The sequence below is a fragment of the Myxocyprinus asiaticus genome, chromosome 31, assembly GCF_019703515.2.
Source record: "Myxocyprinus asiaticus isolate MX2 ecotype Aquarium Trade chromosome 31, UBuf_Myxa_2, whole genome shotgun sequence".
NCBI lineage: Eukaryota > Metazoa > Chordata > Actinopteri > Cypriniformes > Catostomidae > Myxocyprinus > Myxocyprinus asiaticus.
This window is the reverse complement of record NC_059374.1, coordinates 34,651,270-34,669,364: the sequence shown is the minus strand read 5'-3', so window position 1 is coordinate 34,669,364 and position 18,095 is coordinate 34,651,270. Positions and strand designations below refer to the sequence as shown.

The 18,095-nt window shown below is 36.7% G+C and overlaps 1 protein-coding gene across 3 annotated transcripts in view; it reads left to right on the top strand.

Annotated features, from left to right (window-relative positions):
- LOC127421871 (D-ribitol-5-phosphate cytidylyltransferase-like) overlaps positions 1-17,038 on the top strand; it is a 43,710-nt gene extending 26,672 nt beyond the window's left edge. For all 3 annotated transcript variants that reach the window (XM_051665056.1, XM_051665055.1, XM_051665057.1), the window contains one exon: positions 15,963-17,038. In XM_051665056.1, coding sequence (XP_051521016.1) covers positions 15,963-16,067 — 105 coding nt within the window. In that variant the 3' untranslated portion in view covers positions 16,068-17,038. The remainder of the gene's footprint in view (positions 1-15,962) is intronic.
- Positions 17,039-18,095: the final 1,057 nt, after the last annotated feature.

Below are 18,095 nucleotides of genomic sequence, written 5' to 3'. Positions count from 1 at the left end.
CACTAAACAGTTGCGGCACTTTTGCACATAGTATTTCAATGCAAATACCTGCATCTTATTCACTAACTACACGCAATCATGTTTAGTGGGCGCAATCGGTGCTGAAATTGTGCTGCGTCTTCAATATTTAAATGAAGTCATTGTCATTCCTTTCCATGCAAACACGCCTCCTTTCTATGTAAATTAGGCTCATTAAAGATTGTGCTTCATTCACAAATCTCCATGCAATTTGCCCTGCGCAATTTACATCCCGCTATTACCGGCAAATGAAAGTAGTCGGTAAAATTAATTTTATTTAAAAGAGATGTTTCTGGACATTTTGCAAATGATCATTTCAGCAGTAATTAATCAAATACTCGAAGAGCATAATAACCTGGCATATATCCAGATGTGCGGACAAAAACCAAATTTACAAGACTGTGTACTTAATATCTTTAATGAGGGAATGAACTACAATCCCATTAAGCATGGCAAAAGACGTAATCAAATTGATATTGTTAAGTTTATAAAAAGTAGTTTAAGAGTGTAGGCGCACTGACTCGATTGCGTCATTTATATTGCATCGTGGGAGTAGGGCATCGCTGCAAGCTCATTTGGCGCACTTTGTTCGCCCCGACTGTCTGATTGATGGATCGATTCCCTTCAGGATCATGGATAGTGTAAGTTTTCACCAGAAATTCTGCTATTAAACACAATTTTTTTTTAAATGAAGTTTAAATAACATGGATTGATGGCTTCAACAGAAACATACACCGTTGATTAATAACCTCGGGGCTCATGGTAGGTCTGTTTTTAAAGGTTTAGAAGTATTTGCTAAAAATCTATTCCCCTGTGGAGAAAATGAATGGGATTTTTACTTCTGGAACCAAATTGTTGCACTGTATAGGTTAAGTGACAACTACATCAACTGGCCTAAAACACTTTTACATAGGCTTCGACCATCATTCCATTCTTATAGTTGAGCCCTGCAATGCCATGAATTATTAAAGAACCATAAAAAGGAATCAAATCCTTTAATTGCTCAAAACTCACCTCTGTTAAAAAGATGGAGTACCTTAACATCTCTTTTTACACTAGTCTGCCTTTTGACAGTGTAAATGTATTTGGCAATATGCTTAGTGTCAGATTTACGTTCCAGGAGTCATTTCTCAAAATATTTCCCCTTTCTCCATGTCTAGTTGTTTTTTTTTTTTGTTTTTTTTTACATTTTCCTCATCACTATGGCTGGCATACAAACGCACTGCTGGAGGAAAAGTCAGTAAAGTCCCTGCATTTTTCTTAGTCAAGGCCTGAAGATCCCTGCTGACAACTCCAGGCTGGGGTGCTTTTCATGTGATATTTTACCACAGAGTTAAACTAAAAGATCTGGACCCTGACAGCATATGGTATCTTGACGGATATTTAATGCCCTTAGTGTCTCAGATGCATGCTGGCATGTGTGAACGTGAGTTGCAAAGGAAAGAATTTAACCCACTGAATGTGTTTACTCAGCTTTGATTTGGCTGATTACATGAGCCATTGATTCGCTCCCCTCTTCCCACTCATGCTCGTGCATACTCATGCAAACTCTTTTTGACACAACATTCCATCCGAGAACATTTACAAAAAATTAGACCTTCTTGTGCTAGAGGTCGATGCTTACCAGCGATGACCGAATTGGTTTGTAAACATTTAATCAGTTAAAGACCATGGTGGCATGCTCTGCCCCCTGCGGCCTGTCTACAGCAGAACACTTGTTTTAGATTTGAGGCGACCACCCACTGTCAGGTATTCAATGTCCGCTCCGCAATAATCTTGTTTTTAGCTCGGGAGTGTTTCAGGATTTAGCATAAGCTTTGTTAAGGTGATTTGTTTGAAGTGGCTCACCTCTGAGAAGGCTCTCTATTTTATATTTTTGTAAAAATCCTAGTGCTTTTCTTGGTTGTAAGTCAGGTCAAGCTGTTGATAAGCTCAAACATTTGAATGAACTCTCACCTATGCAACACTGGAAACCATTAACCACACCATATATGGTTATATGGGTGGCATAATGTTGATTACCACTGTGATGAGGAGGAGGGCGTGTCCGGGCTGTGAGGACACACACCTTTCCCTGAATCGGGCTAATCAGCCGGGAGGGGGATAAAGATGAGCCGGAGGCGCCAGGTTTAGAGAGAGAGAGCCACATGCGGCCGCTGTGTGTGTGTGTCTGTGTTTGTGTTCAAGATGTTTTGAGTTCCTTTATGTTATTAAAACTTGCGGTAACTGTTCAGCTGGTTCCCGCCTCCTCCTTGCCCACCTTATCCCGTTACATCCACAAAAAATTATTTTGACTTGTCCCTCGTTTAATAAAAAAAAAAAAAAAAAGCAAAAGTCATACTAAGACGCTTACAGCGGAAGTGAATGTGGCCAGTCCATTTACATAAAAATACACACTGTTTCAAATGTATAGCCAAAACAGGTAAATATTATACGTGTTAACATGATTTCAGTGTCATAAAATCTGGGATTTACTGACATTAGGTCGTTAACCAGATTACAAAGTTTACCAGCATTACGTCATCATGACAATGAATCTGTAACATTGGGTATAACTTTGCAAAGATAAGTATAGTAAGTGATCACACTACAAATATTTTAAAACAAACAATGTTTATGTCTTGTGGCTTTACTTTTAAAACTGTGTATTTTAACATTTATTGACTGGCCCCAGTCAGTTCTATTGTAAGCACCTTAATGTTCATACAATTTTTTATTTTTTTTTATAAATGAGGAACAAGTCGATTTAGTTTTTGTGGTAATTAACATTATGCCACAAATGCTGTTGATTGAGCTTAACTTGTATAGAACCTATACAAATTTAGCATAATATTGGATTTAATCTGACTGTCTATACAAACATCATATTTTTGTGCTGGTAAAGTAAATAAAAATGTATGGAAAAAAAAAACAGTTTAGAAAGTGCGTGTCGACGCATCCAGCGTAGACAGCCTCAAGTCATTGCATCACGTCAACGGACACACCCGGTGTAGAAAGAGTGTCATCACCATAAACTATCAAACAGTCTTGACATTTGAAATATTAATGAATGGAACTGGTTACTTACGGTTTTGTGATCGTGTCCAAGTGTTTTTAACTGTCCCATCCTTCAATAACAGTTCCTTTGCAAAGCTTGAATTGTTTTATGACTGATTCACAAGCAATCCATGCTGATATGAGCCGAAAAAAAACAAGCAATCCACACTGAAATATGCTGAGGACACTTCCATTTGATGCAAATACATAGTCCAAAGCACGGTGTGAACTAGACGCCCGCACATCCAGTTTCCAGTATCATCCTGCACTGAAATGCACATTGCCGGAAACACATTTAGACATCCATCTAGTGCATCTTTACCTACACCAAAAATAAAAAATAGCGCAGATGGGCACGAGAATGTGCTCAAAACAACAAGAGGCAGAGCAGCCGAATGAAACCGAATGGCTATTCCTTTTCAGAGTTGTAACTTGACACCGCATCTTTTAAAAGCTGCCAGAAGTACATGACAATGGTCAAAGACATCTGTCTAGTGCATGTTTATATACAAAAATAATTCTAAATATTCCAGATGGGTCCCATTTGGTGTTCAGGAATAGTGAGGCCATAGTAGGCCTGTCTGTCCTGCTCTCTCTCAGTTTACGAACTGAAGCACTAGTGGGCGGGGCCAAGGGTGCAGTGAAGTGAAGTAGGAGTTGATGTTTTTTCGCCTTCGAGGTGATCATGATTTAATGGGCCCCTGGTGATGTAGGGTAGTTGCGGAAATAGAGAACGAGGCGTTTTTGCAGCTTGGTTTGAATAAATGCTTTTATTGCATTAGGGATTAAGTTTTGAGTTCTGAAATGTACAGTGTTTTTATAGTACAATGAACTCTTATATGTCAAAATATCAAGGAAAATTTTATTCCTCATGACATGACACTTTTAAAACTTGTTTTTAATTTATGTTGTATTTATTTAGGCCTTCAATATGTCATTTTTATAACACATAATTTAATTCAATTTTTTCTCAAAAGTGAAAAATTGAATTATTTTTACACACCATTACCATCACATTCAATATTAAAAATCCTCACCATCACACATTATACCAAAATCCACTTAATCAAGGTTTATCGAGGCCATGATCACATCTTTAATTCAGGACATGATATATATTTTGTAATGTAGATCAAACAGTTTGAAGATGTTTAATTTTTTTCAGATTCCTTAAAGGGATGGTTCACCCAAAAAAAAAGAAAAAAAAAAAAAGAATTCTCTCATCATTTACTCACCCTAATGCCATCCCAGATGTTTATGACTTTCTTTCTTCTGCAGAATACAAACAAAGATTTTTAGAAGAATATCTCTATTTTAGAAGAATAGCCCTGTAGGTCCATATAGTGGAAGTGAATGGTGACCAGAACTTTGAATCTCCAAAAATCACAAAAGGCAGCATAAAAGTAATCCATAAAACTCCAATGGTTAAACATATATCTTCATATGTGATATGATAGGTGTGGGTGGAAAACAGATCAATATTTAAGTCTGGTCACGACCAGTAGATGGCGATATGCACGAAGAATGCGAATTGTCAAAAAACCCCAAAGAAGACGAATGTGAAAGTGGAGATTTATGGTAAAAAAGGACTGGTCAAAGGTGATATATATTTATCTTCTTCTCACCTACACCTATCATATAATTTCAGAAGACATGGATTTAACCACTTGAGTCTTATTTGTTACTTTTTTCTGCCATTATGGGATTTATTTTTTATTTTTTAAAGATTCAAAGTTCTGGTCACCATTCATTTGCATTGTATGGACCCACAGAGTTAAGATATTCTTCTAAAAATTTTCAATTTGTTTTCTGCAGAAGAAATAAATTCACATCTGGGATGGCATGAGGGTGAGTAAATGATGAGAGAATTTTCATTTTTGGGTGAAATCATATCACATTTCTCCTAATAAAAAGGTGTGACCTGTGATTCAGAAGCCTCATTCTTTAATTTTTTTTATTTTTATCTATAAGTTACTAAAAAAAAAAGTTTAAAATTAGGTTTTACTTGGTTAAAATGCATATTTTATTAGTGGCTTAGATTCAATCTTAGAAATTCCTTGCCTGATTCAGATTATCCAGGCATTCAGGATTAACATTCATGATGTGAACAGGGCACAACTTGTATTAATTTCTGTATTAGTGTGGGCAACGGGCTGTTTATGTTTTATCTGTATAAACAGTGTAGCAGACCTTCATTGCAAGGTGGTTTGCGTTCCTCTGTGCAATCTTCAATTTTGCACTCACGCTCTCACCTTTACTCGACTGCAAACAATGATTTGTTTAGTCTATGATAATTCTTGTTTGGACAGCTTGGTAACATGATGACACCCTTTTGTTAGAGGGAGAGGTGAAATATTTACGTGATGAGGCTTGTTCCTAATGCATCAAGTCAAAGTGCGGGCATGTACAATTTGCAATGTTGATGCCATTTTGGCAATCAAGGAAATAACATACATGACCCAGGTTGATCCTCAACTTTTCAGTGGATGTCACAAGTGTAATGTGTAATGCGTTGAACTAAATAGGTTGTATTGTTAACTGCAGATGTTTGGTTTCTACATGTGGGCCTTATGGTATCATTACATATTTCACCATTTCCAACAAATCTGCCAGTGGAAGAGAGCATTGTGGTCTATTATTGTTTGGGAACTTGTCTGTCGCCACGTCTCAAGTACAAACACAGAAATCACTCACACTGAGTTGTTGAAATAGAAAAGTATTCACAGGTATGGAAACAAAAGCTTCCTGTATTTTCTTCGCCCCATTCCCGTGAATGTGGTAGGTTACGCCCGAGGCTCTTTTGCAAAGAAAGAGAAAGACAGCACGAGACAGACAGACGATTCACGGAGGAAACTTATTTAAGACATGAGAAACTATAGACAGCGGTCTCTTTTTAACTGCACAATGGAAACATTCTTTATTACTTTAATTTTCTTTCAGTGTACCTTGACTTGTTTATCCAAGCTCTTCCTGAATCAACATTGGGCCACGCAGTGCTTCAATAGGAATGTGGACGTGCCATCCAGTTTAAGAAACATTCACAAACGAAAAGAGATAATGATGCTCAAAGTGAGCAGATCCTTCTCAAATGAGGTGAGAGTGAATGGGAATGACAGGGTCATTGCAAGGACACATTTTGTAGGCACAATCCCATAAATCTGTCCACTTTTACAGTATTCGTGCTGGTGGTACAATTTGAAAAACAGTAAGGTGAATCATCTTTCGCCTCTGGCTGCTGTTTTTTTTCTAGAAATACTGATGATAGAGGAGATTAGCAACTGTCAAGTGATGCTTAAACCATATAAGCCGATTTATATAATACAAACTGTATATTAGAATTTATGTTTGAAACAATTATAAGTTTTATTTATAAAGGGATAGTTCACACAAAAATTTTAATTCTCTCATGATTAACTCACCCTCATGCCATCCCAGATGTGCATGACTATCTTTCTTCAGCAGAACAAAAACCAAGATTTTTAGATGCATATGTCAGGTCTGTTGGCCCTTTCAATGCAAGTGAATAGTGGCCAGAAATCTGAAGGTCCAAAAAACAGATAAAAGCATCATAAAAGTGATCCATAAGACTCATAAGTGGTTAAATCCATATTTTTAAAAAAGTGATATAATAGCAGTGGGTGAGAAACGGATCAATATTTAAATCCTTTTTTTCTATAAATCTCCACTTACACTTTCAGATGTGAAAGTGAAACTAAACAGGCGCCACATGAGACTTTCAGATGTGAAAGTGTAAGTGAAAGTGGAGATTTATAGTAAAGAAAGGACTTAAATATTGATCTGTTTCTCACTCGCACCTATCATATCGCTTCTGAATACATTTAAACACTGGAGTCGTATAGTTTACTTTATTCTGCTTTTATCTGCTTTTAGGACTTTCAGATTTCTGGTCACCATTCACTTGCAATGAAAGGACCAATAGACCTGACATATTCATCAAAAAATCTTCATTTTTGTTCTGCTGAAGAAAGTCATACACATCTGGGATGGCATGAGGCTGAGTAAATGATGAGAGAATTTAAATTTTTGGGTGAACTATCCCTTTAAGCTGACATTCGTTCATAGTTCAACTAAATTAAACTAAAGAGTTTGTCAGTGGTTGTCTTAACCCTTTCGATATTAGATTCATTTCGGCAAAAAGTGCCAGGGCGTTGCATTGTTGTTGCTAAAGTGTTCAGAGTGGTTGTTAGCGCATTGCTATGCATTTACTAGGGTGCTTTTAGGTGGGTGCTATAGAACTGTTAGGTGGTTGCTAGGGTGTTCTGAATGGTTGCTAGGTGGTTGTTTACTGGCCCAAGTTAAAAAAGTTTTTTTTAATATGACTATGATGTTCTATTCCTTAGATATGGCTCCTGAGTCTATTTGTTCACTTTTTTATCATCTGCCAGGTGAAAATTGCAATTCTGATTGCTTAAAAAAGTAATAGCACACCTCTTCCCTAAAGGCTGCATGTTTGAGTTACTGTATTATCCATGACCTTAGCACAAAAGGTGTGGGACAAGTTACGTGCCAAAGACTAATACTTTAAAAATGATTAACAAACAGACCACATTAGGGTGCCACTGTCTACTCTGAATATCAGTTCAGTTCATTAATGCTTTATTGTCCCACTTGGGGAAATTGGATTTGCAGCACTGGTACCACAGTCTATACAAACACTTAAATACTACATAAATACACCAATAATATCGAAAACAGATAAAAGTTTAATTACATAAGAGCACAGCATATATACAATGTTTACCACAATTTAGGATAGCAGATTACTCTTCAGGAATAATTCAGTAATCCAATGGCTACGACACAAATGAGTCCTTAATTCTTTTGGTCCTGCCTTTTGCATTTACATTTCTGCATTTGGTAGACGCTTTTATCCAAAGCAACTTACAGTGCCCTGATTACAGGGACAGTCCCCCTGGAGCAACCTGGAGTTAAGTGCCTTGCTCAAAGACACAATGGTGGTGGCTGTGGGGATTGAACCAACAACCTTCCACTACACCACCACCACCAGCGCCTTTTGGCACTCTAAATCGACGACCAGGTGGCAGCACCTCAAAATCTGTTTGTAAGGGGTGACCTGGAGTACTAAGAATTAACTGTGCCTTACTTAAAACCTGTTTGTTAAAAATATAATTGGGCTGCGCCTGTCTTTCCCCAATCACTTTCCCTGCCACTTTAACAATGCTGGTCAGTCTGTACTTGTTTGAAAGAGTGATAGTGCCAAACCATGCCATCATACAGAAAGATAATACAGATTCAGTAAAACTCTTATAAAATAAAGTTATCATTGTATAATGACACTTTTAATGTTTTCAGCTTCCTAAAAAAACAAAACAATCTTTGCTCCATTTTCCTACAGACAGCATCAACATTTGGTTCAAAATTCAATTTGTCGTCAGTCACTGTTCCTAAATACTTATCAGTGTTAAATTATCATTGTTTGTAAACCCCAAAACCTATCCTGTTTAACCCTAACTTCCCTCTTGACATGTGGTTATAAACTAAGATGGTCTACCATTAAAAAATACTCAAACCAGCCCGTCTGGCACCAACAATCATGCCACAGTCAAAATCACTGAGATCACATTTTTTTCCCCCATTTTGATGTTTGATGTGAAAATTAACTGAAGCTCCTGACCTGTAGATGCATGATTTTATGTACTGCACTGCTGCCACACAATTGGCTGATTATATAATCACATAAATAAGTAGGTGTACAGGTGTTCCTAATAAAGTGCTCAGTGAGTGTACCATCGAATAACAACCTCTGAGCTTAAAGTAGGTCTGTCTTTAAAGGTTTTTAAATAATTTCCACTATGGAAAGAATGAATGGGACTTTTACTTTTGGAACCAGACTGTTGCACTCTATTAAGAATTGTTTTGTTTGTAGTCTTACAACCTGGAAGTGAATTAACATTTTTAAGCCATGGGATTTCTCTTGAATTTATAATTGTTTTTTTAAATAGCGGTTTCCTATACATGAGTAAAATAAAGTCTGTGGTTAACATTACATGAAAAGACTTTTGTGTTTTGATATACAACTTAAATTTCAAACGTTCATACCTCAAACGTGAAATTTGAAACCGCTATGTGCTTTTAAAAATGTAAGTTGCTACATAATAACTGCAACAGTTGTCTGATTTGTCAACCATGTGTTCGAAATGTACGTTTTTAAAGCACACTATCATTTCAAAATTCATGTTTGAATATAAATTATAGAACAAAATGCAAAAGTCTCAAAATAATTTTAAAAACAGACCTTATTTTACTCCTATGCCAGAAATCAGTATTCTAAAAACCCATTAGAAATTCCAGAGGGAACCATGGCAAGTTAGCCTTCCTGGCTGAATTACAAATTGATGTCATGACTGAAAAGTTCTATTACTTATTGAAAATTTACTACTTAAAAAATTCACTTTGGCTGAAAGTGTCGGCAGTAAAAGTCTAGTAGGTGTATTGACCTGGCTTCAATGCTGTGAAAAATGTTTCTTTCTGTTTCAACTGGCATCCAGTGGTTTGAAGCTTTTTACATTGACCATTATAGCAGAGATGCTGGCAGGCCTGTTGGGAATGAGTAGCAGAGAACTCAGTAACTGCCTGGAAAGAACGAGACTGAAGGGTGCAAATTGTCATTGTTAAATTCCTAATTGCTGAGGCCCTGTCTTGAAAGGGCCCACCAGTGTGCGGTTGTTGGAAATGTTGATTGCTGCTGTGGTATTCTCAAGGACAGTTTGTGCAGGGCTCATAGTGTGGTCGGCTGCTACACTAACTGTCATATTTCTACCTCAAGAGTCAGTTTTCTTAATTGAGAAAAAAAGTGCAAGAAAATTAGGGCTGGGTGTTATAACAATATACCAGTACAGATGAACTGTTTATACCACAGTAGATAAACAATGGGGTTCAAAAGTCTGAGTACAAATTGAAAATCTAATTTAAACCTGTAAGTAAACAAAGTTTTAGTATGTTAAAAATGTCAAATGAAAGGTTATGATGTAAAAGTAGTAAAACATATTTAAGATTCTGCACTATATCTAGGTGAATAATTAAATGTAAGCGAATTTGTGACATTGAACGTGTTCACTCCTTTGTAGAATAGGTCAGATTTTCTTGCTTCCATTTGAAGAATACAAGATGCCCTTTGGAACAATCTAAAATCATGCTGGGATTACTATTAAAATAATTATACAGTGATGTTCCGTGAAATAAATTACTTCGATCTGTAATATGCTGTAATGAAAAGCAACAAAAAGAGTTCATGCTCTTTGATCTTTTTTTTTCTTTTTCTCTGTAATAGATTATTTACCATGTAAAATAAATTATTCCTGAAACATATTGGAATGCTAAAGAGCTAAGAAATTATTATTATTATTATTTTTTTTTTAAAACCTGAAAACTTCATCAAATCGGGGGAACTCGAGGCCAACATAGAGAGAACTTAATTACTTCTGCCCATTTCAGGTTAAAATAAGTTTGTCTGTTTTACATCATTTGAAGAGTTTTCAAATGATGTAAGTGGAATTGTTTTCCACTAATGGGACCATCATTAAAAAAAAAAAAGAAAAAGAAAAGAGGGAATTTTATAATGGAAAGAAAATGAGTGCATGTCAGCTGTCCATTATTTAGATTTGATCTGTCTATTCAAAATGTTCTTCTTTCTATTAAATTACTAATTCAAAGGACACAGTCACTTTCTGTAAGGTTACAGCCACTTTTCTTTTTTCTCCCATTTCTGTCTTTATTTCTTTGGAATTACCTAATTGATCTATTGTATTTTAGGTCGTAAGATCAGTATTAAGATAGCAAAAGAGGTCAATCTGGTTCATATGATACAATTAAACCCTGAGTGTTTTATTGTCTTTTAATAGAACTTTGATCTGTTGGATTAGAAGAAAAACTCAATTCTTTGTAGCATGCAATTAGTGGAGTTATAAACAGCATCCCAGTCTCATTGACTTCCTTTATGAAGTGAACTGCACTGGCCTAGGGCCCCATCAAATGTTTTATCCATCCCATAAAAGCCTGGAAAAGATACTGAAACTATATGGAAAATCCTCAAAGTCACAAAAGACGAGCAATCCCATTTGACTGTACAGAGACTTGAAGAAATTAAAATTCCAAGAGTCGAATTTCCTGTTCCATGTGTGCTTTTAAGTGTTGGCCATGACAATGAAGCAGAATAGAGGTCATTAGTAAAGCTTCTGCTCTAAGAAATGGAAAAATTATGTAATACTATGGAAAAATATACTGATTAAGGATCAGTTATTTTATGTTCGTCTTAGATTTATTCATTGTGGTTTCATATCTAAATTTAGAATCATAACTTTTTCAACACTGCAACACTTCCATGTCTAAAGAATGTAAGGAAATATAAATTTTGGATTGAACGACCAACTTCCTTGCATGACAATGGGACATCATATTAATGGGACAGTCATGTACATAAACTGTGCCCTGCAGCTGTGTCAGGTCACTCTAAGAACCAGATGCCTTTTCCATTTTGAAAAGGTACTTTTATGTAAAAGATTAAAAAAATTCTGTCAAAACAAAGCACGTTTTTAAGTGTTAATTTGCATTGTGCCATCTCAAAATATACTCCCTGAGCACTTTATTAGAAACACCTGTACACCTACTTATTCATGCGATTATCTAATCAGCCAATCGTGTGGCAGCAGTGCAATGCATAAAATCATTCAGATACAGGTCTAGAGCTTCAGTTTATGTTCACATCAATCATCAGAATGGAGAAAAAATATGATCTCAGTGATTTCGACCGTAGCATGATTGTTGGTGCCAGATGGGCTGGTTTGAGTATTTCTGTAACTGCTGATCACCTGGGATTTTCACACACAACAGTCTCAAGAGTTTACTCAGAATGGTGCCAAAACACATCCATTGAGTGGCAGTTCTGCAGACAGAAAAGCCTTGTTGATGAGAGAGGTCAACGGAGAATGGCCAGACTGGTTTGAGCTGACAGAAAGGCTCAGGTAACCACTCTGTACAATTTTAGTGACCAGAATATCATCTCAGAATGCACAACACATCGACTCTTGAAACGGATTGGCTACAAAAACAGAGGACCTCATCGGGCACTTTATTAGGACCATAGTGTTCCTAATTAAGTGTTCCTAATTAAGTGCAGCTCAGTGAGTTTATATTCTGTGGTCTTAAGTATTTGGACTTCTTTGAGAGGAACTTCATGTTTCCACTAAAATGACCTTGAAACTGTTGGTTAAAAGTAGGCCTAATTGCAGAAAGGTCAAGTTAGTTCTAGAGAAAAGTCTAGCATCAATTGTTTGCAGATGCCACATATTTTGCAATCTAATGCAATAACATTCATACATTAAGTGCGGCTTAAGTTGGGCATATTTTTTGACATAATACCCTTTTTAAACCGTTTAAGAAAGTGCTGATGGTAATGGGGTTGTGTTTTCCATTCATTTAAAAAAAATAAAAAAAATGTTATCCCCTTTCCTTCTTAATTTGGCATGCCCGATTCCCACTGCTTACTAGGTCCTCATGGTGGCGCAGTTACTCACCTCAATCCGGGTGGCAGAGGACAAGTCTCAGTTGCTTCTGAGATTGTCAGCCCACGCATCTTGTCATGTGGCACGCTGTGCATGACACCGCAGAGACTCATAGCATGTGGAGGCTCATGCTATACTCCGCGATCCACACACAACTTACCATGCGCCCCATTGAGAGTGAGAACCACTAATCGTGACCACGAGGAGGTTACCCCATGTGACTCTACCCTCCCTAGCAACCGGGCCAATTTGGTTGCTTAGGAGACCTGGCTGGATTCACTCAGCATCAGTACTCGCTGAGTTACCAGGCACCCCCCATTCATTTAACCATTACTAGCCTTGAGCTCAGAGTCATTACACCAGAGGGTGTTTATTAGAATTTTTTTTTACCTGTAGGCATGTGAATATCACAGTTTTTTCCACACTTATATGACAATCAACGTTTTGGAGGTTCAAACCCTAGGGGGTTGTAAGTAATCGTTTGTAAGTCACTTTGGATTAAAGCATCTGCTAGATGACTAAATGAAAATGTAAATGAGTTGTGTATCACCATTGTGCCACTTGTAGTTCCTCTAGATAAAAAGTGTCTGCTAAAAGCACCAACACAGCTTTAAGAATAATCCAATTGTATTGTTGCATTAAACTAATAATCCATTTACATTTTTGTCAACCAGATTTTTATGTATATTGATTGATCTTTCCTTTTTCATCCTTGTATGGGTTTGATTACCACTGCACACTCATAAATGAGATAATAGAGTGTAAATGTCCATTTACTGTGTTGACTGAACGGTATTATTATCTTTTTTTCCCCCCATGTGTCACTGTGATTTTTTTAAATGTTGTGGTAGCTCGAAAATGACAACTCCGAATATGCCCCAGCCAGGAAATAAGTTGTTGATCCACTGCTTTCTTATGGCATGTGATTCATATTTCACTAGCTTACTACTCATTGGAAACATGGGAGTGTGAGGTTTTTGCGGACTTAAAACTTTGATCCTCCTTGGGGATCTTTTGTTGAAAAAAGAAGAGTTGCTCATATATTATTTTCCCAGTTGGGCTGTCGTGTCACACCAAAAACACAAAAGGCCACGTGAGTAGTGTTGTCATTAGCTGTGGTCAAGTAGGCAAGGTTTTCGTCTTTCTACATTTGTAAATATTCCAAAAACATTGTGCTATTTTCCTTTAACCCGAGAAGTACATGTGGGTGGCATTAAGGTTGAGCCCATTTGTTCTTGATTTTCTGACTAAACAAATACATAGAGGTCATTCTTCATTCTTTTAGACTCCATTACAAAGTTGGATGATACAGGAATTTGTGCCATAAACTTGATGTATTTTAATTCTGTGCGAAATCTGTGGAGTAGCATTAGAACATTAGAACTGAAAGGTAGGGGGATTTCAGAGGTAAAAGAGGTTATAGTCATTTCTCTTGACCACTTACAGATGTTTTGGCTCTTCATTCAGAGTTTTGCACCCGTAATTAAGTAAGAGAACAGTGACAATTACATTTTAAGGAAAAACAAGAAACCTCCTCTTCTTTCCTCCTCTTGTTCATTTATCTTCCAAATTGTTGCTAAATGAAGATTAAAACCTGCATTACATATTGTAGAGCTGCAGAAGTTCAGGAGCCCCCGCAATACAGTAATTTATCACGATTTTGGACATTTCACAAATTTAATTTCTTTAATCACTAGATTTGGGTTTATTTAATCCTCCATCTTTTAAATGGAATCCTGTAGAGTTTTTTTTATGGAAAATATGTGTCATGACACAAGGAATCTTAAGTTTAAGAACTTTTTATCCATGGATTTGAGAAATTGCATATAAGAGTGGTAGAGGAGAGCTCCCATGAGAAGAGGGGAAACAATTGACATTTTTTTTTTTTTTGTTTAATCTGAAACATACTTATACTCCATATGTTATTAAAGTAAACCAAGATTTAGGTCCAACATCAGCTGAAAAGTACTTATTTCTACAGCAGTGGTTCTCAACTGGTGGGTCGCAACCAGTGTTGGGTAAATTACTCTAATCGTGTGGCAGCAGTGCAATTCATAATATCATGTAGATACGGGTCAGGAGCTTCATTTTATTTTCACATCATCCATCAGAATGGGGGGAAAATGTGATCTCAGTTATGTCGACCGTGGCATGATTGTTGGTGCCAGACGGGTTGGTTTGATTATTTCTGTAACTGAAACAGAAAGGCTACAGTAACTCAGATAACCACTCTGTACAACTGTAGTGAGCAGAATAGCATCTCAGAATGCACATGTCGAACCTTGAGGCGGATGAGTTACAACAGCAGAAGACACGTTGGGCACTTTATTAGGACCATAGTGTTCCAAATAAAGTATTCGGCGAGTGTATTTCCTCCTAGTTCATTGTCATACACCCTTCAGCTGTCACAGAAACACAAATAGACGTACATATGAACATATGAAGTTGTATTTTAAATGTATTATAGATGATATTTTAGAAATGTGTGTAACCCAATAATGTACCTAAAAGTAATTACCTTAATTGAAAGTCAGTAACTAGCCTGTTTACAGGAATTTGAAATATAATGAGTTACAATACTTTTTTGACTAAAAATAATTTGATTACAGTAACTAATTACTTTGTAATCAATTACACCCAACACTGGTAGTGAACCAAAAATTGGATCATAGGACTGTTCTGAAAAGGTTGCAGACAGCAGGAAAAATGCAAAATGAAATGCGACCAACCATGTAATTGTTCATAGTTAGCATAGCAGAATAAGTACATCTTATTTGCATTTTTTTGGTGCAAATTCATTACTTAGTAGAAACTAGCCAAATTAGGCAAATCACTTTTGTACGATAAGCAATTTTGGAACTTTGTTGGGTCGCCATTTGATGTCCAATGTAAAATCTGGGTCTTGAAGCACAGCTAGTTGAGAGCCACTGCTTTTCTCTTTATCTTGTCATTTCTGCTGTCTAATGCAGTTTATAAATGTGAACTCACTCCATTCCCAGGGAAATATGAAGACCAGGAGAGACTTTGAGTTGTCTGGCAATTAATCACTGATGTAAAGCATAAATGCCTCCTTGACATCAGGCCATTTAGAGAACAGACCCCAAACTTTTAGACAAAAGAACTGAAAACAAACTTGAAACCATATAAGCACAATAGAAGAGCTGATGTTTTTTTTTTTTCTTGGTTTGCCAAATATCACAGCCTGTAAACTGTAGAGAGTGTTACCTCTGCTTATGCTGAGAATACGTTTTACATCGAAGAAGTGGAAAAAACTGAAAAGCACAAGACCCACTCACATTTGTTTGTTTTTGATCAATATATGTTTGTATATTCCAGTGTGTTTATGTATGTGTATATTATTTTTAGGTGCCAGAGCAGTGGGAAAGGTCTGTGGAGAGACTTGCTCAGATTACGGTCGCTCTCATTAGAGACAGAAACGCTGCTCTAACCGGGCAGATACTTCAAGCTTGAAACTACGGTACAACTAAATAGTGCAGTATGACAGATGGACAACCAGGATACGGCCCTGTGGAAACAGACAGACAGCAGTTCAGCATGTCAAAGGTCATTTCAAACAGTTCATGGTCAAGCATTTCAATTTAAAATAAATGACAGATAAAGATATTGGTCCTTATTCATGAAACATGAGCAAAGCAAACTTTTGTGTACATTGAATTTAAAAAGCCATGCTTACATTGTACAAATGGATTAATGAACAAATTTCTGTGTAAATCATTCATATATGACTTACGCAGAAATGTGTTCAACTCGTGTTATAAATGAGGCCCCATTAATGAGTGTATTGTGGTATACTGTGAAGACCACAAGCAATTTTGAATGCAAATTTGGCTTGCTTTGTCAAGGCATATGCACATCAACAAAGATACTCGCACAAGCAAACCCCACTCTGAATCCTTAAATATTTTTGTTTGTAATAAATAAATGTAATACAATAAATGTAATAAATATTTTTCTGTTTTAGCTCCTTTGTTTATTCTTCTGGGGTCAGTTCATATTCATAAAAATGTTTCTGTTACATAGTAAACCAAGAGTAATTATGGTGTCTCATTCTGTGTCTTTACATGAAGCTTAGTCTCACATTGTCTGTATACTGTAGCTAATGAAATGCTGCCATCTTGTGGAAGGGTATAAAAAATGCGGTTTTGCATTATACTCTTCAGCTGTATTGGATATGACATCACAACACTAAATACTTATAGTAAGCCTATTTTATTTATTTTTTTAAAATGGACTGGATATGTTTTGTTTGATTGTTTTTCTTAAAATGTTCTAAATTCTCAAACCAGTCTTATCCCTTACAGTACTTCTCTTAGTGTGTAGAACGGATTATCTGATTTTCAAATGTACTTTCTGAAGCTCTCATACATTGTTTTGCATTTGAATAAAATTATAGTGTGAGCCAAATTCACATTTTGACCAGACTATTTCAAGCTTTTGTTATTATTTGCGGCATTAACACCTCATTTAAACACTTCATGTAATATGTCATTTTGATTTATAAAATTGTCCAGATTTACTTCTACAGCTACTTATAAACATTTACCTCACAAGGTTTAATGTCAACACTGTAACTTCTTTTTCAGATGCAGTTAAACATGTGGTTGACCTTTTTACCTGACCCTGAAAATACTTTGCTGCATGCAGGCCTCCTAACATGACTCAAATAATCAGCTTTCCAATTTGTTCTGCGGGCCGGCTTTACACCCACCAACTGGGAAGGCCCTGGTGACCCCATTTCATAACTGTTCCTGTTTTTATAGCTTAACACTAGTCTGATCCTGGACAAGCCCCCAAATTTTGTCTTCACATAGAGCCTTGCCAGACTCTTTCTCCTGAGCTCACCGCAGACTGCTAATTGATTATGGCCTTGTGTTTCCTGTCCAATTAGAAAGAGCGTGAGATAATTGCGGTGGGCGGTGAGAGTTACTTCCTTTGCCGCCTTCAGTCTGGCTGTAAGCTCAAAGTGAAGGCCAGCAAGTATTGTACAAGCAAACCAATCAGAAGCTGCAGGATTTCATCTTATGTGCACAGAAACCTGACCCATTTGATGGTCTTAAGATAATGGTCAAAAGGTATTTAAATGTATAACATTTAATAAACTGCAACAAACGTGGTTGTTGGGTTTTGTTGGATCAGTTTGTTTGTTGGGGCAGTGTGAAAATGACATATGTTTCTCAACATTCTAAATCCACTTGCCTTGAGAAATTTCAAAACTTTAGAATTTTTGAAATGTTGGGACAGTTTGATGCCACGTCCACACAAATATGTTTTCCATTAAAAAACGCATGGATTTAGCAATGTTTACGGCCCTTATCCACATTTGAATGCCACCAAAAATGCTCTCCAATACTATGTACTTTGAAAACAATGCCGTTAGGAAAGCGACAAAAAGATCTGGACATTGCCTGAATTAGCCTTAAGCAAGCACTTATGGTACTCACAGCGTACAGCTGCAGGCACCACTGCGTCTAAGCAAAT